Here is a 24,911-nt window from a genome sequence, read left to right as displayed (position 1 = left end):
TGGGCATTTCTGTCTCGTTTTCCTCGTGGAAATTTACACAATACTGCAAGTTATAATTAACTACCAATAATACAACTATATTTTATTGATCACGCGCCTGACGTCACAGGTCATGGTTCGAAAACGTGTCAAAATGTCGGCCATGTTGGATAAACAAAAAATCATCTGGCTTGTATAAACAAAGGCCATAAATCATTATATGGGACATATGTGTCACTTCCGTTTCGCTAATCCGGTCATAAAAATGCGCATCTGCTTCTACAAATTGAAAGTAAGTACAAATGTGTTATAAAATAATGACTATCCCTATTGTTAAACTTTGACATGACCCAATTTAACATCGATCAGCTGTTGAAACACGTGTTTTCGAATACACAAGAATGCAATGTAGAGCTAATTTCTGCCCTTGTTAACTTCAGTTTAAAACAACATTCCTGAATAATGTCATTTATATTTCAGTGTTTGTCTGACGAATCGGAACATTCTGGCTTCAATTAAAATGAGTTTGAGACATTGAGTACGACGTCGAGAATTCAGACCTCGGCGTCACGCACACAAGGATACGAGAAATGAGGATTTTTAAAATCAAACCCAAATGACAATACATGGACATGCAATAAACGATATAAATTTAGTAAACAATAACATGCAGGCCTCATTTAGTAGTTGAATAATAACTTTATTTGTTCATTGTAGTGTTAAATAACCGAAAGTTATACGTACTGTGACTGTTGATCACCTTTTTTTTTCTTCTGTATCATATATATAAATATACCGTGCTTCTTTGTTGTGAACTATTTTTTAATTCTGTCCATCTTTGTTTCAATTCAGGTTGCATTAAATGAATTATAAAAATATGTTGTTTATATAATATTTCGTGTTGTGTTTGATTAATAAAAGTGTAATAAAAATTAATTTTCATCAAATTTGACATATTTTTCTGTTTGTTTATGAATATCATGCGGAAATAATTTAGATAACAAAATAAAATTTATATGACTGGATTGGAAATTTAATTCTCTATAAACTTTACATTGATGACTTATTGATTAAACCAAAAGAAATACTAAGAAAATAGGTTTGTAATACATTGGGGTTAAAATTCCAATAATATCAATAATCTCCTATGAAGTAGGGGTACTGATATGAACTGATAAGCCATGAACTGGCAGCCTGAAATGGCTTAGGTTTACATGAAGTAAAGGGTTAAGGGGTGTGTGAATGGTATATATATATAAGCTTCTTTCTTTACTGTCACATAACATTTCTTTCCTTTTATCCCAAGATAAAGGCAATAATTATGACCCAAACAGTGATCAGCTATTGATTTAAAGATGCACTCTTACACTCAAATAAGATTTACCACAATTGATACAATTGTTTTAATATACCAAAAAGGATGAATAAATGTTGAAAACAATGGTTATTATGAAAGATACCAAGTTTAATTTGAAAGAAAGGTGCAGCAGACGATAGTAGTTTACAGTTAATCTTTAAGCGCTTACAGATCATTTAATATTGTTGTGTTTTCAGCTATTCAATACATGGTTACAATCTTGTTATCAGTAATTAATATTATCCATTACTATATTATAAGGCTAGATATAGATAGTCTATTATGTGACCCATGGATGACTCATGACTTCATATCATTGCTTTATCATTTGAAAGGGTTTTATGTGTGTAGAAAGAAAAAGTAAAACAAAAGTGAATGAAATATAACAAACAAGCTTTCGTGGACTTAAAACATTGCAAAATAGGTCGCTGCATATCTGATTTCAGTTGAAAATAAAAAAACAAAATTACAAACTTCAATAACTATATAACGTATTTTCCACCGTTTACATTAAAGTAGTCACCATGCATTGAATTTTGACATTATTAACAGCATATAAATTTGTGTACAACAAAGATGATGGAAAACACATGTACCAAGTGAAAACAAAAAGGTTTTAACAGCTTCCAATATGCCACTTGGACATTTTCTCTGTACTTTATTTGAATGTTTCATTCATTTTTAAAATCATGGATAGTGCCAAAATTTACAAAATTACACATATCTTGTATGTTCAATCCATGTGTAATATGTAAAGTATGAGAGAGCCACTCTTTGTTACAACCAATGTGCACATTACCTTGAGTAAGTCTGTTGTCATGAGAGGTATAATGGTGTTAAGGCCATAGAGAACAACGTCAATGGGAGACACTGCCTGCTGACCAGCATCTTTCTCATCTGAAAATTGTTCAAGTATTAAGTTATACATGTATCTACATTAACAATGCATGTGTTTTGTTTCAACCTGTGGGCTGATAACCTCTGCGTTTAAATACATGAAAATAAATATATGATTGACACTAGCTTTTTGTGATATCTTTATCTTAGCAGTCTGCAGCACAGTAATAAATAAGAACACTATAGGCAGTTAAAAACACCTTGTTATTTTTCTCAGCTAGCCAGGGGCCATAACTCATGTTGATGTGTCTAATAGAGATTTGCATTTAAAACTTCCGACCACAACAATGCTGTAGACGACACAAGCACTATAACTAAACTTTAACATTATTCTTCAAAAATGCAGTGACATCGAAAATCCAGGTGCTTTGTAATAATAATACCAGTTACCAGTTTACATCTAAGAAGTATCTTATCGACATACCAGTTTCCCCAAAGTCCACAAAATCCTTAGAGAGAAGGTTTGTCAGCATTTCCATGACGAGCAGAACGTCGTTATAGCGATCCTCCTCCTCCTCGCTAGCATCCTTTACACGCTTTCCTGGGAAGGGTAACATACACAAGTTACATCATGTATTATTGATAAAGTAGTTTTATTACATTACTGCTATTATTCAATATCATAAGGGTAGTTCATAATGCCACTATTTTATTACATTTACAACTTCAAAAATTTATTTCTTTAAAACCGCACGTAAATACAATAATCAGGGGGTGAAAATGGAAGAAAGCAAAAATCCCTGAATGCAGGTTTCAGTGGCCTTATTAAGGCCGCTTGACGGGTCCAGGACAGGGCCTGGGTGGGGTCAAAGGGGGTGAAACACCCTAAGGTTCCCGAGTTTGAAGCAGTTTAAGAGCCCAAGATAGCATTTAAACATATCTATACTCGTTGATATGAGTAATAAATTATAGCATCGGGAATGTTACATAATGTATCCTCATTTACCACTGTTGTGTTTGGAGTAGGTCTGTATTGCAGAGAGGCATACTTCATACAACTGTGTTGAACGCTTCTGGAAAAGAGATGCACAAAACCCTTGTCAGTAAGCATGAACAAGAGCCTAGCAAACATTGACAAGTGTTGCCCTTGTTTCTAGTGAGTTATGGGACTTACTACACCTATGGCCATTGTCATGGTGGACAAGTGTACCAAGTCTCATGTAAATAACTTAACAAGAAATATTTTAGTAATAAAACGGTAGTCAACATAAATGTTTCTGCATGTTGGCAACACTGCCCAGATGATATCTCTGACAATACCTGGAATTTTTATTTTTCAAAGAAAAAACAAACACAAAACACACAAGATAATTATATCAAAATTAAGAATATGAACTCATATGAGTTTTATTGGAACTTGAAATGCAGTTTTTGTCAATGTACCAGCCTACCAGGTATATTCACACCTCAACTTCTATTCCTTAATTGAACTGCGTTTCAGCAATAGCAAATATTTTCCAATATATGCAACATCCTTCGGACTCCACTCACTTTAATGACACCAATCATGCAATTCATTCCTTAATTGAATTTGTTAACTGACATATAAGATGGTAACAAGAAGGAAAAGCTTAACCCTGAAATATCTTTCATGTAGATATAAGAGGGTTGATCCAGAATTAAGTGGACTCATTTTAAAATTCATGAATATCTTCTTCAAAATATTCTGCATAGACGGTATGAACTTTAGGTCTGCAAAATAAATGAGTATTGAAAAATTACGGGTTCTAAAATAACAGGAACGCACAGTTGGCGCAACGTCTAAAATGTACATTTACACACTTTTTATCTAACTCTTACAACATGCTTTTCTTCCACGTTTATCTATGAAATTCCACCAAATTCCGTCATATATTACGCTGACTTCATACGAATATACTGTTCAAATTTCTGACGTTTCTGACGTCATTTCCGTTTAAAAGTGGTTATGTTCTGACATGATTACAAGCACAGTCTGGGATACAACATGGCGACATATGACCGTGTAGAAGCGTGAGACGATGAAGTTTGCGTTGAATTGGGGAAAACACGGACACAGATTATGATAATGATGACCGAGGTGGAAATGAAGCAACATGTGCCTTTCATTAGTATTTAACTGGCATTAATGTTTAAGAGAAGGATGATATTCCATATCAGATGATAAGGAAAAGGGACAGAAGAAGACGAGGGGCACGACGTTTTTGACGTCGGTGAAGAACCTCATCAGAGGGGATCGCTGTTTGACAGTTCCTGTTGTAGCAAGCATCGTCGGTGCAGGGTACGGAAGTGCAAAGGGTTTTAAAAGACAATTTAGGCGTGCGAAAAGTTTATGCGAGATGGGTCCCTCGAATGCTATGTAAGGACAAGATAGAAAAATGTATGCTTTATTCAAAAACATTTCTGCAAAGATTTGCACGCGAAGGTGAACAATTAATGAACCACATTGCTTTGAAAGGCATTTTTTTTTTTTATTAATTATTATTATTATCAATATTATTATATTTTCATTTTTTTCTATTTATTTATGTTTTTTTATAATATATGCAGTGGATTACGCGCCATTTGTAAGTGTTGGTTGGTAATACTTCGAAAAAATATGACGCTTTATGAGCGCAACGTCATTGGACTGCGCCGGTCAGGTTCAACCATGTATCGTAATTCGATTGTTATTCAGCGAAAATTCTATGTTTTGCTCTGAAAATTGCAGAAATTATATAGGATGTGTTATATGTATTGAATGTGAAGTTTCTATGTTCTATGTGAAATGATATTTGAATTATTAAAAAAGTCCACGTAATTTTGGATCAACCCTCGTATTATAACGCTATTCACTTATACCACACACTTGTTATTGAACATGTACACTAAAGCCCATTTAAAACACAGAGAAGTGACATACATTATTGAGGAAGCAGAGCTGTCTCTGTACAATCTCAGACAGCATCTCCAGTATAAGAGGGACAATATCTTCGTAGTTGTGGTACACATCTGACAGGAAAGAAATAGATCAACAGTTAAAATGGTATACACAAGGTCTAGTTATTTAAGCATCAAAAGAATCACCACATTTCTGTTCCACATATTTGTACTTCATAAGGTAAAATTATATCAACATGAATGTACTAGTAAACATTTACAACCCAATCTAGGAAGGCAAATAAAAGAATTTCTATATGAGAAAGTTCCTCTTCAGTTTTTGACCTTTTTATGTTAAATAAACTTCTAAAGGGTACAGCCCAAATTGAAAGGGCCTAGGGTAGGTTGTATGATTAAAAGGAATAGCCCTTATTAAAAGGGATCTCTTTTAATTTCAAACCTTTTATAATGGCAAATCTTACAAAATAAAACCTGTGACTTGACAAAAGGCATAAAGTACTAATTTCTATGCTTGAATGCATTTAGATATAAAAGCTATCGTCTGTTATCACAATCAAGCTTTTAAACAAGAGTATTGCTGGAAGCGATTGTGATACAATGTGCTGGTAGAAGGTATATGATTGTAGCATTGTTATACACCAGCTGGAAAAATTAACAACATGGAAAGACATGGCCAAGCAGGTTTGAAAATAAGAATTTAAAGTAAATCTCAAGCAAAAAATAAAAAAGCAGCAATTGAAATTCACAAATATCAGTTGAAGGGGAAAGATGTATGATAGCGTGATTCTGCGCGAATACCGGTCTTCAAACATTTTATTATGTCATTGCCAATATCTATAGTTTCATTGGAATCACTTTAAAACATTCCCAGATATGGCCTGCATCTGTTATGGAAAAATATCAGGTTAAGGGAAGATAACTGAAAAAATATGCAGTTTAGGATTATTATACTTGGGTACTTTCCTGCTAATATAAGACCTGGACAAGTACCCATATATGAAGAATAGGATAATGATTCTTTGGCACTACACTTCCTCTTATTTCTGTCTATCTACATTCCCAGTTTCATTTCAACCCCTTCATTGACAGTTATCAGGTTAAGGGGAGGTACTTCAGGGAAGATAACTAAAACCATATGCAGGGCAGGATTATTATTGTTATGCACTGCACATCCCCTTATTGCATTCTATCTATATTTCATAATTTAATCCCTTTAGTATTTTCAAAGATATGGCCCAGACAAGAACCCTTTTTTAAATATAACAGGTAAAGGGGAGGTAACTTCATAAATATGCATTACAGAATTGTTGTCTTGTGCACTACACCTACTCTCATTGCCATATTTCTATATAAGAAGTTTCAATTTCAATACATTTAGTATTTCCAAGATATGGTCTGGACAAGATCCAAGTCCGAATGGGAAAGGGGTGATAACTTCATAAATATGCATGAAAGGATTAAGGTTCTTGAGCACTGCACTTCCTCTAATTGCCGTATATGTATATGCCAGTTAAAATGTTTAAGGGGAGATAACTATGCATGATAGGATTATGGTTCTTGTGTACTTCACTTCTTCTCATTGCCATATATAAATATATATAAACCAAATTCTGTTTTAATCTCATCAGTCATTTCAAAGCTATTCTCAGGACAAGGGTGTGACATACTGAAGGACATACAGAAGGACAAAAAAGTGGTAACTAAATGCTCTCCCTTGGGGGAGCATAAAAATTGGAAAGAAAATCAACAAAAGATTCATAGCAGAAGTATGTACTAACCAAGCAGATCGACACAGTGGATGAGCAGAGGCAGGAGAAAGTCAAACAGTTTGTCAATGCTGTTGACCCGTGAGCCCTTGGCGACCCCGCACAGACTCTCCAGTAGCTTGGTTATCTCCTCCTTAGTGTCGGGAGCATGACAAAGCTGACGGAAGTTAACTACCCGTACCTGCCTGTAGAATCTCTCCTCCAGCCTTTGTAGAACCTGCCATAATCATCACAAAACATTGTATTTTTATGTACTATTAACACCCAGTAACATTATATAAATATTGACTGCCTTGAGGGTGACAGTGCATATTGTCAACCTGAGGTAAATACTGTCGACCGAGGCGAAGCCGAGGTTGACAGTGTTTTCCGAAAGTTGACAATATGCACTGTCACCCTCAAGGCAGTCAATATCTATTTTATTATTCCGAACAAAAACTGTAGTATTTTAAAGACTAAAAATACCATTTTCACTGACAGCTGCGAATCTTGCTGCCATTTTGGCAAGAATTGTCGGCTGGTAAACAAAGCGCTCAGGTGATACAGACTTTAAGTAAAATACTATCAATAAATCCCGTATTCGTACCGTATTGCCAATTTCATATGTTCTATAGAAGTGAGGTCTTATAATTAGTGCATTTTAAGGTTGCAATGCCAGTTTTATATTAATCATAATTTTTCACATACAAATCCAACATGGCGGCGTATTTGTAGCGTATTTTCAATTTCATGACATCAGAGGGTGACAGTGCGGCAGAGGGTGATAGTGCGGGGTGATAGTCGAAAATATTGCCCTGGCGTTTTTACTATATGTTCTATAGAAGTGAGGTATAATAATTAGAAATATACTGTTGTCAAAATAATAAGCCCATCCAACATTCTTATTAAGTTCAGTATGTATACTCATAAATAAATGTTGCTATAGATAAGAATCAGGCAATATTTGTATCTAAATATTCTGACAGCTAGGAATTGAGCAATGTCAATACTGTCCAACTTTACCAATTTAAGGGCCATTACTCTGCTATAATTAAAGATATCCAGCTTATTTAGAAATCAGCTCAAATATTACATCTATTATCATTACTAATTATATTGGAAATCACAGGAATTTGAGTGGGCAATGTAAATAAGGTGAAATGACAATTCTGGAATAACTGCAGCAGCCTGGCTAGCTATCAAGCTTGGATGATATTCTTATAGCCTATAACATTGTAACCAAATTTGGTAAAGATGGGATACATAATTCTTAGAGAGCAGACAACTTCAGCTAAAGACCAGACCTCTTCAGCTAAAGAGCAGACTGCTTAAGTTAGAGATTAGAATGCTTAAGTTGTAAAGTAGAAAGCTAAAGTAAGAGAGCATAATGCTTAAGTTAGTCAGCAAAATGCTTACTTTAGAGAGCATAATGCTTAAGTTAGTCAGCAAAATGTTTACTTTAGGGAGCAAAATGCTTAAGTCAGTTAGCAAAATGCTTACTTTAGAGAGCAAAATGCTTTAGTCAGCAAAATGCTTACTTTAGAGAGCAAAATGCTTAAGTTAGTTAGCAAAATGCTTAATTAAGAGAGCAAAATGCTTTAGTTAGTTAGCAAAATGCTTAATTAAGAGAGCAAAATGCTTTAGTTAGTTAGCAAAATGCTTAATTAAGAGAGCAAAATGCTTTAGTTAGTTAGCAAAATGCTTAATTTATAGAATGAAATGCTTAAGTTAGTTAGCAAAATGCTTAATTAAGAGAGCAAAATGCTTTAGTAAGTTAGCAAAATGCTTAATTAAGAGAGCAAAATGCTTTAGTTAGTTAGCAAAATGCTTAATTAAGAGAGCAAAATGCTTTAGTTAGTTAGCAAAATGCTTAATTAAGAGAGCAAAATGCTTTAGTTAGTTAGCAAAATGCTTAATTTATAGAATGAAATGCTTAAGTTAGTTAGCAAAATGCTTAATTAAGAGAGCAAAATGCTTTAGTTAGTTAGCAAAATGCTTAATTAAGAGAGCAAAATGCTTAAGTTAGTTAGCAAAATGCTTAATTAAGAGAGCAAAATGCTTTAGTTAGTTAGCAAAATGCTTAATTTATAGAGCAAAATGCTTTAGTTAGTTAGCAAAATGCTTAATTTATAGAATGAAATGCTTAAGTTAGTTAGCAAAATGCTGAAGTTAGATAGCTTTAAGTTAGTTAGCATACTGCTCAAGTTAGTTAGCAGACTGCTCCTGTTAGAGAGAGATGAGAACATATGATGCACAGTACAATATGGTACATGTGAATGACAAAATACCCTCACCAGAGTCCAATACTCGACTGTGTTTTCTTCTTTGACTCCACATCCCGCCAACACAAGGGCCTTGTAGACAAGTCTCAGGGCCGCCGCCGGGAGAAGCGAGAATGGGGAACAATTGTCTGCTACCTGGCGAACCAGGTTCCACATCCCCGGAGCCTTCATGATGAACTGTGCCCTGATGTAGATGTTCATTGTGAGATTTTTTAACAGTTTTTGCTTTTGGTCAATTATTTAAAAGCAAAGTTTAATATCTGCGACACCTATACATAGGTATACCCATACTTTGAAAATCATATATATTGGTAAGCATGAATTTTATGGTTTTCAGAATAGTGAACTTTTTTGCAAAGACATCAATATGTGGATTTTTTTTTTTTTTGAAACTGTGATAAAAAATTGTCTGCAATATCACCATATGTTGGATGTGTGCCCTTCTTCACTTACATCATGTGATTCATGATACTACAGTGTGACAATATGCTTATCAGCTTAGATGCCCATGTCAATGATCTGTTGGTTTGCAAATTAAGAGCTACAAATAAAGTAGCACCCTCAGCAAAGATATCATTTTTGCAAATTGTAAATACAGTGACAATATGTAAGTAAACAATCATAGAGGCTGACCTAAAACATATTTTACTATGATTCAGTATAGGGTTAAATTTGTTACTTAATGGATATCTGAATATAAACAGTCATATAACTTCATCAAAATAATTAGTGAAGTAACCAACTATGAGGCGCAGTGCCGTTACCTGGTTCTATTGTCCACGAGTGTAACGAGCAGCAGAAGGATGTCCATGAGTGTAGTCTCCTCCGCGTTCCAGGCCCCGAGGTGTGTCATGATCTTGTCCAGGAGAAACTGAACAGTCCACATACCTCCGTCTGTGTCCCGACCAAACCCTGCACACAGAGCCTTGCTTACCTGGTTCAGAAAATGGGAGATGGTAGCTTAAAAGTTGGTACCATTCATTTACAGTGATATTGGATATGAAATTTGATCAAGAAATTGTAATGTATACAGACTTCTTAATGTTGTTATGTTGACTGAAAACATGCTAACCTTTTCACCTCTTGAATATCCAAACTCTATTTTAATCCATGTCATAATTCATTGATGTGACAATGATTGCAGTAAATAAGTTGCTTCATAGCTATTTCCAAAGCAATGTTTATCCTACATAAAATCTGTTATACTAATGGTAGAAATTTGGTTTAAACATTTCATTCCTTACTCAACAAGTAGAACCATTGAGTAAATATTGCATTTTTCCATTGTCCTATAATGATAATGTTCAAGACTGTTCACAAATGGGTGAAAGGGCAATCATGCTGAAGAATCTTTCTTTTCTTTATTGATTATTTGAAAAATACATTTTTCATTCTTCACTCTCTTCGGTTTTACAAAAAATGACAAACTTGTACTCTTTTTTATGCTCACTTGCTCCTATTTTTGAGTAAAAAAAATCTGCTAAATATTTGTTTTCAGTTTCCCAACTGACTCATTATTTTTGCACCTGACCTGAATTTTGTTATTGAAACCAGACAAATCTTTTGTACCAATACTTTTTCTCCTTTGATGTATTTTTAAAAAAAACACCTTCAGCCTAAGAGTATCCAGATGGCTGTTCCACATACCTGATTGTAAAAGTTTTCATCTGGTAGGAGGTAGGATCTGGACCATCGTTTCAGGAACCACATGGCCGAGCTGGTCACCTGGGGAGACAATGCATCCACCATCTTGGCTGAGATCACCTGGTTATTCACCTCACACAGACGGAAAACTGCAGAGATCAGCCTAGGGACAGACATGGAAAAACATGAATTAGTACAGTAAAACTGTGGTCCTTCAAACAGGCAGTTTGTTCATGAACTGGCAAGCAATCATGGTCAAAGCTTAGTTTCAAGCATTATTCCTTCTATTTTTGCAACTGCAGTTTAACTGTACATCTTATAAGTGGGATAACATGTGTCAGTACAGCTTAGAAGGGCCGGCTTGAATAAAGACATTGCATTCCCAAACCAGGCAGCATTCACCATGTAATGTACAGATGGAATACTGCACAGGAAATAATGTGTGTCAAAAGAGATGAGGTTGCGAATATACCGGTAGGGTCAATACTTAAGCAGTGAAAGTAAAACAAGCTTGTTTTTACCAAGCAAATTTCTTGATAAGTTTTCAATACATGTACTGCTACATAGGATGGATTTCAAATTCTTATAAGGTGATGAAAATAGCAATTAAAACTACACTATTTAAATTATAAGTATGGTTAAAACTAGTTCATATGTTATACCTAATGACATGGTCTGTGTGTGAAGATGCCCCTGGGATTGTGTCTATGTTGTCAGTGGGGGAAGCCAGCACCTTTAGGGTTGTGTTAAGGTCAATCTCTGTCGACTGGTTGATTGAGAATTGCATGATCTCGGCTGGAATCATGGGCGTCTCACCTTCAGCCTCCTCTGTCAGAACATGAGCTGCAAACAAGATGGGAAACATAATATGTAACAACCATACATACATCATTCATTTTTTCTTAATATTGGTCCCAAACTCACTTTGACTTTCTCAACCTAGTTCAAACTCAAATGGCAATCTTAGTCTGAATTGATCAGAAAAACTGGTTATTTGTTTTTATGACACTTTTACATGATCCTAGTATGTGTATGTACTACACGTCACACAAATAAACGTCAGCATATAAATGTTATAAACATTTGAAAAAAAATAATGTTGAAATATATATAGCCTTACTTCAACAAAGATGTATATGTATATTAAAAAAAGAATTTTTTAGCACTGTTAAAAATTGCCTTGGGTCTTTTTTATGTGTATGTAGGCATCATGGAAAAGAAAAAAACTTCTGTGTATAATTAATGTAAATTATTTCACTAAACTCACCAGTGACGAGTATAAGCCAGTGAATGTCTTCGTTGAGTGTGTTGATCATTGTGTTGTCAAAACTACAGTTCAGATTTCCAGACGAGACTCGCATCTGGTGTATTCGCTGTAGTTGGCCATGCAAGCGGGACACACGGTCTTCCAATGCCCTAGATTGGAGAAATACATGTAGCTGTCTCAGACGCTCAATTTCTATGTTCTTTTTTTAATGTAACTGTAAGTCAAGTTTTTCCAATCCTTTCTATGTCTTTCCCTTCTTAAAGGCGCACAATACAGGTTGATGTTTTTTTTTCAATGCAATATTGCGTTTAACTCTTTTGGCTTAAATGATCAAAACAAAAAAAGATTAATAGATTTAGGTACAGATAAAATATATAAGGCATGTTTTGGTGCTTTTTAAACTGGGGAATTTTGGCAATGTAGCTATTGATAATCATATGGTTTTTATTGTTTTTATCAATAAAGTCAAACGAATTAAACATGATAATGCATTAAATTTAAATTCATATTTTCTGCATCATTCTATGTTGTGCATCTTTCACAATGATATCAAGGCAAGTTAACTAGCTAGGGTTAAATAATATAACAGAAGTGGAAGGTGGTGTGGTGCAGTGTTTTAGATATCCCTCACTCAACCAAGATGATGAGGGCATAAGACTCACAAAATGCACTTTCTAATGACCTCTAAAATCAGTACAGCTTTCAGCCCAGAATTCAACCTCACGAATGAACCATATAAGATTCTGGCATAATCAAATTTGCTAGAAGCAAACAGAAAGTCTAGTATTATTGTGTCAGGTATTGTAATGAACACTTGTGGTTATAATTTGAAAGATGAAAGAAAACTAACATTGCTTCCAAAAATTATAAAATTTCATGATATCAAAATGTGTATCTGAAATTACAGACACAAAAAAATCATAAAAAACTAGAGATTGCATTTTTGAAAAAACGCTTGTCTCTTCTATTGTGTGGTCGTATCTGAGAAAAAATAAATGATGGACATGAAATTTGTAATTTTGGACTGTAGACGAACCAACAGTGAAGTTTGGTTTATTCACCTGTATAAAATAGTGAATATCTACTGTGACTTTGACCATTGACCTAATGATCTCAAAATCAATAGGGGTCATCTACTAGTCATGATCAACTAGCATACCAAGTTATATATGAAGTTCCTGGGTGCAAGCAATCTTTATTTATTGAGCGGAAACCATTTCTTCACCTCAAGGTCACGGTGACCTTTACCTTTGACCTATCTCAAAATCATTTAGGTTCATCTACTAGTCATGACCAACTAGCATACCAAGTATGAAGTTCCTGGGTGCAAGCGTTCTTTAGTTATTGAGCAAAAACCATTTTTTCACCTCAAGGTCACGGTGACCTTGACCTTTGACCTACTGATTTCAAAATCAAAAGGAGTCATGTACTGGTCATGACCAACTAGCATACCAAGTATAAAGTTCGTGGGTACAAGCGTTCTTTAGTTATTGAGCAGAAACCATTTTTAAGCTTAAGGTCACCGCCAACATATCGTTTTTTAGCTGAAGGTAACCTTGACCTTTGACCTTTTGATCTCAAAATCAATAGGGGTCATCTACTAGTCATGAACAACTAGCATACCAAGTATGAAGTTCCTGGACCCAAAGGATCTTTAGTTATTGAGCGGAAACCGTTTCTTCACCTCAAGGTCACGGTGGCCTTGACCTTTGACCTATTGATCTCAAAGTCAATAGAGGTCATCTACTAGTCATGACCAACTAGCATACCAAGTATGAAGTTCCTGGGTGCAAGCGTTCTTTAGTTATTGAGCAGAAACCATTTTTAAGCTAAAGGTCACCGCCAACATATCGTTTTTAGCTGATGGGAACCTTGACCTTTGACCTTTTGATCTCAAAATCAATAGGGGTTATCTACTAGTCAAGAACAACTAGCGTACCAAGTATGAAGTTCCTGGACCCAAAGGATCTTTAGTTATTGAGCGGAAACTGTTTTTTCACCCCAAGGTTACGGCGATCTTGACCTTTGACCTAGTGATCTCAAAATCAATAGGGGTCATCTACTAGTCATGACCAACTAGCATACCAAGTATGAAGTTCCTGGATGCAAGTGTTCTTTAGTTATAGAGCGGAAACGGGAGTGTGATGTACAGACTGACGGACGGACGGACTGACGGACAGGGCAAAAACAATATGTCCCCCATGAATGGGGGAGACATAATAACAGTAAGCCGATACACATCTGATCCGAGAACTTGTGTCCCACTAACCTTGCAATGATGGGTAGGCTGGATTTGACAGTTAGTCTCCCTAGGGCGCCCACACAGCACAGCTGGTCAGAGAACTTATCTCGATCATCTTCCTCCACCTCATCTACATCCTCGCTGTCCGGACGAGAGTCGTCTGTGCCCTGACAACATGTATACATAGTTGTTAAAAACACTCAATAATCAAAATCAATTATCTAATATCACTCAAGCCATTTCAGATTAATGATCAATTACCTATTTGATTAAAGATTGCTAATTCTATGATGAGCTAAACTATATTATTACACAACCATCTACACTAGACATAAAAGTTGAGCCTGTGTTGTGTGTCCGTCTGTACACAACAAGCATACACACACTGAAATTGCGGCAACACCCTTTATTGCATCTACCTGTATCCTTTTGCAAAACAACACTGACACCAACACTTTGAAAAGGCCTACTAGACTTTATTTCCGCATTACCCCAAGAAAGCCACCCTGTTTGAGTGGGCTGCTGAAAACCTTCTTATAAGACTATTAGTTATCTGGCGGGCTGATATGACACTGGATATAGGAGTTGAACACATGTTGTGAGTTTGTCTGTGGACCACACCACATCCTAGACCTACCTGAACTCTGCATCCATCTGGAGGGCTGATATGACACTGGATGTAGGAGTTGAACACGTGTTGTGCGTGTGTCTGTACAGGCTCCATGGGAACGTTGTCCTTCTTGGTGGTGAGCAGCTCCATCCAGGTCTCCAGTAGCTTCTCATACGCCTCCATGTGTACTGTGTCATCCTTGTGCATCTGTGGGAATGGAGACAAGTATGAGTAGCTATACAAGTTACAGTTATCTATTTTTGAATTCCTTATGCACAGTTTGGTCCTTAGATAATTCATAGTTTATACTTATTTCTTTCAGGTTGACTGGGACAAAACCTGAAAGCTTACAAAATCCTGCCCAGGTTTGTATCCTGGGATAAATCTAGTACAGGCCATCATCTATAACACATCTTTAAACAATTCCTTAAATTGCTTCCCTTTTGATAAAATATTTTCAACACTATTCAAACTGATTACTTGAACATTTTCTTAAATTACTTATTTTGAAGTATATAAACAAAATACACATTTTATTGGTAAAAACAATGACCGATATATTTTTACAAGTCTGGTAAGGGACCATTACAAGAACATCTGGTGGACCTAGAACCCTAAACCTGTTGTTCCATTAACTGTGAAATCATTAATGTTTGTGGGACATTAAATGTTCGTGGTTTTCGTGGATAAGGTGATGCATGAATTCAAAATCCCACGAAATATAGACCCTTAATTTACTTTTTCAACTGCAATATTATGTACATACTCCAGTATAATCTTTTCAGAGGTCACAGTATACAGCCATAATATCAAACACACTTTATAGCTTACTATTTTTGTTTCTTAAATATATTATATCTGCCCATAACAAATAATAAACCGAATAAATTCATTGTTTTTTTATGAAACAAATTACAGAAACACGTGCTTAAACGTAAGCTGTATATGTACAGGTTACAAGATATATGTGTTGAGTGTCGTTACTCGATTTTTTTCTTTAATGAAATACTTAATTGATTACATTGATTTTTTACTCAAATATGTGCACCTTCTTGCTGTTTTTACAGTTTGCAAAATTCTGAATTGGCATTCAATGGCTTCGCCTACCTATAACTTTGATCAGGGTGCATCTTCTTTTATGACCTTAATTTCTAATTAAATTGATAATTGACATGGGTATAGGCACTAATTGGCATGTCATACCACTATAGCGAGTGTCATAAACAGTGTGACTCAGAAGACGGAAATCACGTCCCAGCACGTGGAGATTATGCAGACGATTTAGGACGATCGCAGTTCCGTTTTTCTTTTTAAAAAAAGAAAAACCTCGAATTCAAGTATCCACGAAATTGTAACTTTTCGGAAAACCACGAAATTTCATGCCAACGAATATAAATGATTTCACAGTATATAAATTTCTATATACTCCGCAATGCAAGATATTCTCGACCTATTGAAACAGGGGAAGGTGTTAAGCAGTCTTGACTTATTTAACCACAAATGAAAGCAAAGACTTGAAACACTACACACACTAACCTCCTCCTCCAAGGCAGCCTCCCGGCCATAGGCACATGTTAGTGTCTGTAGTTTAGTGATGAACCTCTCATACAGCGACGAGGGGAGGGAGGAGATACAGATGGACGGGAACATCATAATCAAGTTCTTGAACATGCAAGCCACTCCCAGACACTCGTAGTCCTGCAGGTCCACACTGTTTGAAAGAAATAGTATTATATTGAAAATATTCAGGGACGTATATTTTATGGTGATGTTTTAGATAACAACAATCTAAGGTATTGAAACATGCATGCCACACCTAGACACTCCTAATTCTTTACGTCCGTACTTTAGGGGGAAACCAGTCTCTATGATTGAAGGCTGTGAGGTACTGTGTCCTCACATGGTCATCCATGTAAACATAACTAAGAATGTTATTTACATATCCAGGAACTGTAGGAGTGTCTCTATGAAGGCTGTGAGGTACTGTGTTCTGGCACGGTCACCCTTGTATACATAACAAGGAGTGTTATTTACCTATCCAGGAAGGCCAGGAGTGTCTCTATGAAGGCTGTGAGGTACTGTGTTCTGGCACGGTCATCCTTGTATATCACGCCATTGAGAGATGCAAGCTGGGTCAGACACTGGGTGGAGTGGGTTGCCATGTCCTGGTTGTGGCGAGCCTTTTGGTGAACCTGTATACAGGAAGGAATTTGAACGTACAATGCAATATTTTAAGGTTAAATTATCCAAATATCAACCCACTAACCGCATTTTTGATGGTCTCTAAAAAAGGACACCGTCACAGATTTATACATGTATGCTGAAAAATTACATAAATAATGGGATAAATAACAACACTGTGGACAAGCCCTTCCCTACCCTGAACACAAGCTGCACGAGAGAGGGGTCGAGCAATGTCTGTCTCCATTTCTCCGGAGGCTTCAGGGTCACTGTCTGGCTGTTGTCAAACGATCCAACATTACGTCGCACTAGTACAATAGGTTAAGGATCTTTTTCAATTGTAAATTCAATTATAATGTACAATGCCATACTGTGTTTAAATCATTTACAGTGTTTTTCCCTGTGATATCATTTTTATGTGTAAACATATTGCTGCTATTTGGAGTTAAATGTTGTTGAAAAAGTGTTTCAGTTCTAAGCTGTATTGTGAAAAAAAACAATCATGACAGCTTTAGATTTCGGTCAGTTGATTTTAGGTTGGTCCTGTTTTGTTTTTTTATCAAGGTCCAATATAATTAGGAAAACTCTGCTAAATGAAGTTAACAAACATATTTAAACATTAAACATACAACATAACACACTAGGAGATTGGCCATATTTTTTGTATATTCATACTGTCTGAATGCAAAAGGTAGGTGAATATGTTCAATAAAGTGCAGTAGCACTTCTACAGATAATTTACAAGTGAGCCCATCTGCGTTCAAACAACTTGAACACAAGAAAAATGTGATCATTGTGATTATAAAAAAGTTAATAAAATTTTCATCAGAAAGATTATTGAAAAAGCCTATAATTGTAATGATGTATATCATTGGTGAAATGATTTAGCACTTATCCAATCATAGCACAATATTGAAACAAAAAATTACATCATAATCCTTATCGGGTAATACAATGGACTATACGAATGTAAATATCTGAAATCATGATGTTTCATTTTGTGTTGAAGGATACACATATTGAGCTTGGGCGTGAATTCCCAACACAAGACCTGCTCCGTGATCCCGAGGAACCTGTTCAACACTGCCGTCGTTTCTCGAGAAAGCGGTGGCGGCTGCTTCTCAATCTCATTTAACATTTGAAGTGAAAACAGAAACACCTTCTGTAAGTTATTCTCCTGGAAATATAATACAGACAAACATTGGTTTAAAACAATTTATTTCTTAAATTAATGATACCAACCAAATATTGTTGTAGGAATAGCATTCAAACATAACAAGACCAGATCACAACACAAGTCAAGCAAACATTACTAACATTAAAGATGGTATGAGTATATATACCGGTATATGTATATCTATTCTCTGTACAAGCTTGTATACACTTATATACCTCAAACTTAATGCATATTAACACATACTTCAAATAAGAATTCTCACCTACATCAAATGCCCATTTACACCTACCTAAAATGCATGTTTGCAACTACCTCAAATGCCATTTTACACCTACCTCAAATGCATGTTTACACCTACCTCAAATGCCTGTTGGCACCTTCCTCAACTGCACATATACCTCAAATATGTGTTTAAACCCTACTTTAAACGCACATTTACATCTACCTCAAATGCCTGTTTGCACCTACCTCAAATGCACATTTACATATACCTCAAATGCATGTTTAAACCCTACTTTAAACGCACATTTACACCTACCTCAAAAGCACGTTTACATTTGGTGTGGAACTCCCATGTGAATCCCACACTGCTTGTTCTACTGGAGCTAGAGAACTCATTCAGCAGCGCTGTCATCATGGAACATGCCACCAGTTGCTGTAAGCACAAATATGCCAATCAGAGTCATTATATATTCACCCTTCCATTGGCCAAGAAAGAGTGTGGATAAAACATTCTGTTGAAATGCAAACAAAGGAAATAAAAATATGTTTATAGGGGATGATGGTTTGTTTTATTGTAAGATTACAATATGTCTCTCCTAATGAACACCAAATGTTATAGTTCAAGAGTGGCTTGCCTAAAGTGAAATATGTACTATTAAAAGGACAACAGCACAAATTTCTACCCAAGAAAATGATTTGAGCATGATTCCTTTTTGTTAATAGCTATATTCACAATAAAGCTACAATGAATAAGAGTAACTTAAACATCTCAGAATGAGATTACCATGGTGACATTTCCACTTCCAATGAGCTGGGTCACGTCCTGGAAGAGACTGTCCAGTTTGGCTCCTTTCTCGTCCAGGGTCCCGCGTTTTAACAACAGTGCCACCGTCCGCAAGATCTGCTCCCTCACATAGCTTTGCAGGCTGAAAACACACATAGGGTTTAACTGTCAGAGTTCAAAATATCATTGTGATGTTAATAATAACTGACTGGTAATAGGTTTATGTTTGTTTTTTTCTTTTAATTGATATGATGATAGTCTAAATTAATATTTTATATTACATTGTTACAGTCTAAATTAATATTTGATATTACATTGATTACAAAATAAGTGCTATAACAATACTTTTTTTTCTTGAACCAGCCAAATTAAAAATATCAAAGAATGATAGAAGACATAGTTAATGGAAGCTAAGGGTAAGACAAAATTAAAGACTGCTATCTGATGCTTGTCAAACACATATAAAATACACCTTGCTTGTCTTCAAAGAACAATATCAAAGGACTGAAGGTCCTGAGAGTTGCCAAGAGAAGTTTCTTGCATTGCATTGCTAAATGAAGCTTATATGAGTAAACAAAAGTTTTGTAAATATTTGACGAAAGGTTCTAGATTTTTAGCAGACATGAGACATGTAATATTGCCATGGTTTGAAAGAACTATACACAGTTGTTCAGCACATGAAGATGATGTGACATATACAAGATCCAGGTCCCTACCTATAAGGTCAAGGTCACACTTGGAGGGAGACAAACAGCTGTATACAATTGTCGGATGTAAAATCACTTGCAGTTACAAGTCTTGCATAAAACAGTTGAAATCAGTGTGACCTTGACGTTGATGAAGTGGTTATAGTGACAAAAAAAATTTTTTTGTGGACTTTTCTTTTATTTTTATCAAGAAAATAGATACATTGCACATTAAGTATGATTTGGTAAAAAATCAGAGGTAACAAAATAGTGAATATTTAACCTGTTTACTGGCCTAAATGGCACACAGTAGCTCAGGGGCCGTATTCATAAAGCTCCTAAGGAAAATCTTAAACTTAAGTGAACATTTCAGATGCGGATTTCCAATTTATTTTTAAGCAAACGTCAAAGAAACTTTTCATGCTTATGAAAAACATAGTTTTGCATATGAATGCAAAGTTTCATTGAAGTATTATGGGTAAAAAAGTGAGAAATCTGCAATGGAAATGTTCACTTAAGTTTAAGATTTTCCTTAGGAGTTTTATGAATATGGCTTGAGCCTGTACAAGACACTTAGTAACTAAAGTTTCATCTAGATCCAAACTGTTTGAAATTCAATCCATAGATTTTATTACCAAAGGTTGGGGAAGTGTTTTAAGTTGGAAGTAAATATAATAGTTTTCATGTGCACACTTGGCCTGGGAGTGAAGGGGTTATTTTTTCTAAGCCTTTGAAGATATGAGATGAAGAAACAAGAGGCACATCAGTGCCTGTGCTCCACTGGCCAAAAGGTTCAAGCAAAGACCACCTAACGAACATTTTCGTCAAGTTTCATAGAAATACAATCATCAATTTTTGAGGAGAAGTTATTTGAATTTTTTTTTTTACTTTAATAGCTCTGGCTGCCATGTTGTGCAGTGGACCGAAATGATTTGGGCAATTTGAGTAAAGGAGCACCAAACAAACATTTCTGTCAAGTTTTATCGAAAAAAGGTCATCGGTTTCGACGACAAGTCGTATAAAGTTTTTTTTATTTTTTAGCTCTGGCAGCCATGGTGTGCAGTGGACTGGAACCATTTAACAAATTTTAGTTAATGACCACCCAAGGAACATTTCTGTCAAGTTTCATCAAAATCTGATCATCAGTTTACATTTAATCTGAATAGATTATGAAGCAAATATCTAACCTGAACAAGAACTGACGAGATAGAATCGACTTGGTGTTTCACTTACACTTTTCGGCCATTTAAGTTACTAAAAATAGCTGTTTCATAAACTTTCAGAATGTCACTTAAACGAAAATTAATGTTCAGTCTATATATACTTTCCTATGTATAAATGTACGGTTTTTAAATTGATCTTTTTGTGAGAACTTTATGCTTTTAGCTTATATGTTTACTCATAAATTATTATTGTTTAAAAATTATTTAAAGATGCTATACGTGAAAAATTAAGACATTATTTTTTTTTCTATTAAAGGGATGTAATTCAGTAGTAAAATGTAATCAAAGCTATTAAAGCATGGCATTTCTTTTCTAACCATGTTGATATTATTACAGTCTATTCAAGCAAGATGCCTTTTGTTTTTACATAGTACCCATAGGTTCTGAAAAACAAGGAGCACTATTCCCAACAGAAGGATGTCACTCCCTATCACTGCATGAGCATCATAATAAAGAAATGTTTACTCAAACTGCAAGCTGCTCAATTGAAATAGGTATTTACCTCAAGCATACAGTTTTATAATGTGGCAAAATAGTCGGACTACTAGATTGTCATTCGGACTAGTAAAATATGCCATTATGCTAGTCCAACTGGCTAGTAGGTTAAAATGTTTTTCGTGAAGACTGCGGACGAGAAGTCCTTAAAGGTTTTTCTATTTTTAACTCTCGCAGCCATGTTGTGCAGCGGACCGGAACCATTTGGGCAATTTTGGTTAAAGGGCATCCCGATGAACATTTAGTTTCATCAAAATCTGATAATCGGTTTCTGAGAAGATGTAGTTTAACGTTTTTTTTTCTATTCTTAGCTCTGGTGCCCATGTTGTGCAGCAGACCAGAACTGTTTGGGCTATTTTGGTTAAGGACTACCCAAGTAACATTTCTGTCAAGTTTCATTGCAATACGATCATCGGTTTCTGAGGAGAAGTCATTTAAAGGTTTTTCTATTTTTACCTCTGGGGGCCATCTTGTGCAGTGGACCGAAACCATTGAAGCAAATTTGATAAAGGACCATCCGAGGAACATTTCTGTTAAGTTTCATCAAAATCTGATCATCGGTTTCTGAGAAGATGTTCTTTAAAGGTTTTTCTATTTTTTTTGCCCTGGCAGCCATGTTGTGCAGCGGACCGGAACCATTTGAGCAATTTTGGTTAAGGACCACCCAAGGAACAATTCTGTCAAGTTTCATCAAAATCTGCCTATCCGTTTCAGAGGAGATGTCGTTTAAAGATTTTGCTATTTTTAGCTGTGGCGACCATATTGTGCAATGGACCAGAACCATTTGAGCAATTTTAATAAAGGACCACCCAAGGAACATTACTGTCAAGTTTCATCAAAATCTGCCTAACCGTTTCAGAGGAGATGTCGTTTAAAGATTTTGCTATTTTTAGCTCTGGCGGCCATATTGTGCAATGGACCGGAACCATTTGAGCAATTTTGGTAAAGGACCACCAAAGGAACATTCCTGTGAAGTTTTGTCAAAATCCGCTTATCAGTTTTAGAGGAGATGTCGTTTAAAGTAAAAGTTTACGCACGCACGCACGCACTCACGACGGACAATCTGTGGCGACATAAGCTCCATGGCCTTCGGCCAGTGGAGCTAAAAAAACAATGACTAGATTGGCATAGAATCTGCTTGAAATACTGGTTAGAATGAGATTGTACATACAAGATGGTGTAAAAGTAATACAAGTACAAGGTTTATGTTGTACATTATCAGTTTTGTAAAATAGTATGTCTCGTGTTTCACATAAAACACTGTTTGTAAAACAATTTGCTGCCTGTATGCAATATGGCCTATTAACATCTTGATTAACCTTAAATTTGACCTTTGACTTTGAAGGATGATCTTGGCTTTGATATGTTGCCATTAATTATGTGTACTAACACTAACCCGCGACACTATTAACCCATTATCTGATAAGACACATTTTGATGCATCCGAGAAATGTTAAAAATGGAGCATGTTCTTCTTAAGGAGCAAATGCTCACTTTTTTAAAAAGGTTTTCAAAACTGTTAGAAATTCAATTTTTCTTTTGCAAAGCATTTCAAAAATTTATAACCAAGTGTAGAAAATAATGTCATCATCCAAATATAGCATATCGGGTAATGGGTAAACGATGTACTATGAAAGCAGTTGTATTCCTGTTATATTAATTTAAGGTTAGCAAAAAAAAAAAATTGGCTTGAAAAAATATCTAAGTTGAATGAAACAAAGATAAACAGACAACGATATGTACAGTATAGTAAAAGTTTAGTCATAACATAGAAAGAAATCATAGGCAACATAATAAGCAAATGACATATCAATAGTTTGTAAGATATGTGAAATGACATACACTCAGTCAAAGTTCTAACCGATCACTTCTTAAACTGGATTTTTTTTAAAACTATATTTCTGTCCTGTCTGAAAAATTAGTAATTGTCTCAGCTGATGTAAACTTGGCAAAACTCCTAATCGGTCACTTAGTAAAGTAACTTTCCTGAAAAATGCATAAAGTGTCAACAATATACAGTTCAGTATTCTATTTTCCCCATCTCGTGGCAATATTCTTAGAAAATTTCAGCTAAATCGAAGCTTAAACGGCAGAGAAAACACAGTTCATATGTGATTACTCCTAATCCAAAAGTCACAAGGAAAAGAAATTACAATGCAAATTCCATAGGGAATCACATTTTTCATTGATTTTGTATTTTTAAAATCTTTTGACACAGTCTCTGTTTCACATAGAAGGTAATGTTAAAGTTGAACATTTTTTTTTAACTTATTAAGCCATTGGTGACTGTGTATCAGTCTCACATGTCATGTAATATCATTTTAAAGTGACAAAGGGTGGTATTTTTATTTTTCTTCCTTTATATGCTATGTTAGATTTTGTGACTTTTATTATTGATAGTGTTGTCATTTGAGACACTGTATCTTTTTGATGAAGCGTAGTACGTGAACCAAGTTTTCACAGCATGTGTACGAGATAATGGTCTTTTCATAAATCTAATTTGTAATTAAGCTTATTGTACAGGGAAGGGAATATTAGAAGATTACCTAGGTGACCGATTAGGAGTTTTGTTGAGTGTATTCAGCAAAACAACTCTTTAATACAACTACCTGTCTTAGATAGGTAGTGGTCAATTAGGGAAGGTGTCACCAAGAGCATGTAAAAAGAATGCAGACAGCTGTAGCTGGAATTTGGCAAAAGCAAATTCAATTTTTAAAGCCTGGTATAATAAAATGCGAGTATTCCTGTACTCCTTGTATTTAACTAAAGTATATTTAAAACTTAACTACTAGTAGACATGCATATATGGTACATGGACGCCTCCACTCAATTGGTGTGTGAAAATCAAGGTAGAATGTGAAGGTCAAGGTCAAAATGATAGTGATACATGACACTTCACAATCCAAAAATGCAACCACAAGCCAAGTTTGGTGATCGTAGGCCATATAGTATAGGAGATATGCGCTGACAAAGATTTAAAAGTAATTCTGCTGATGAATATTCAATCTTTCAAACACGAAAAAAAACCTATATCGTCTGGTAAAAGTAATGACCAAAAACGTTATAGATGAAATCATTTTTGGTAAAAGAGGTAGATTTTTTCCTACAATATGTAATTGAACTAGAACTCTGACCAAGTGAGCTCTACCATTGTATGAAGTAAATATGAAATTCCATCCAGTAGTTTTCAAGTTATGCTCCAGACAAGTAAAAGTACCAAAGGACAATAGCTCCATAATTAGCAAATTAAGAGTTATGGTT

At 35.3% G+C, this 24,911-nt stretch overlaps 1 protein-coding gene across 1 annotated transcript in view; it reads right to left on the bottom strand.

The window, feature by feature from the left end:
- Window positions 1-24,911, bottom strand: part of LOC128237450 (exportin-4-like) — a 37,953-nt gene that overhangs the window by 3,173 nt on the left and 9,869 nt on the right. The window contains exons 4-21 of the mRNA XM_052953011.1: window positions 19,247-19,388; window positions 18,779-18,895; window positions 18,078-18,240; window positions 17,262-17,371; window positions 16,917-17,074; window positions 16,419-16,593; window positions 14,910-15,089; window positions 14,300-14,439; window positions 12,031-12,179; window positions 11,426-11,606; window positions 10,767-10,926; window positions 9,884-10,053; window positions 9,132-9,303; window positions 6,871-7,075; window positions 5,115-5,203; window positions 3,180-3,246; window positions 2,658-2,774; window positions 2,136-2,233 (exon numbers count right to left, since the gene is read on the bottom strand). Of these exons, the coding sequence (XP_052808971.1) occupies window positions 2,136-2,233; window positions 2,658-2,774; window positions 3,180-3,246; window positions 5,115-5,203; window positions 6,871-7,075; window positions 9,132-9,303; window positions 9,884-10,053; window positions 10,767-10,926; window positions 11,426-11,606; window positions 12,031-12,179; window positions 14,300-14,439; window positions 14,910-15,089; window positions 16,419-16,593; window positions 16,917-17,074; window positions 17,262-17,371; window positions 18,078-18,240; window positions 18,779-18,895; window positions 19,247-19,388 (2,593 nt within the window). The remainder of the gene's footprint in view (window positions 1-2,135; window positions 2,234-2,657; window positions 2,775-3,179; window positions 3,247-5,114; window positions 5,204-6,870; window positions 7,076-9,131; window positions 9,304-9,883; window positions 10,054-10,766; window positions 10,927-11,425; window positions 11,607-12,030; window positions 12,180-14,299; window positions 14,440-14,909; window positions 15,090-16,418; window positions 16,594-16,916; window positions 17,075-17,261; window positions 17,372-18,077; window positions 18,241-18,778; window positions 18,896-19,246; window positions 19,389-24,911) is intronic.

This window comes from Mya arenaria, chromosome 6, assembly GCF_026914265.1.
Source record: "Mya arenaria isolate MELC-2E11 chromosome 6, ASM2691426v1".
Classification (NCBI taxonomy): Eukaryota; Metazoa; Mollusca; class Bivalvia; order Myida; family Myidae; genus Mya; species Mya arenaria.
Note: the sequence above shows the minus strand (reverse complement) of the source record. Positions and strands in the feature narration are given on the sequence as shown.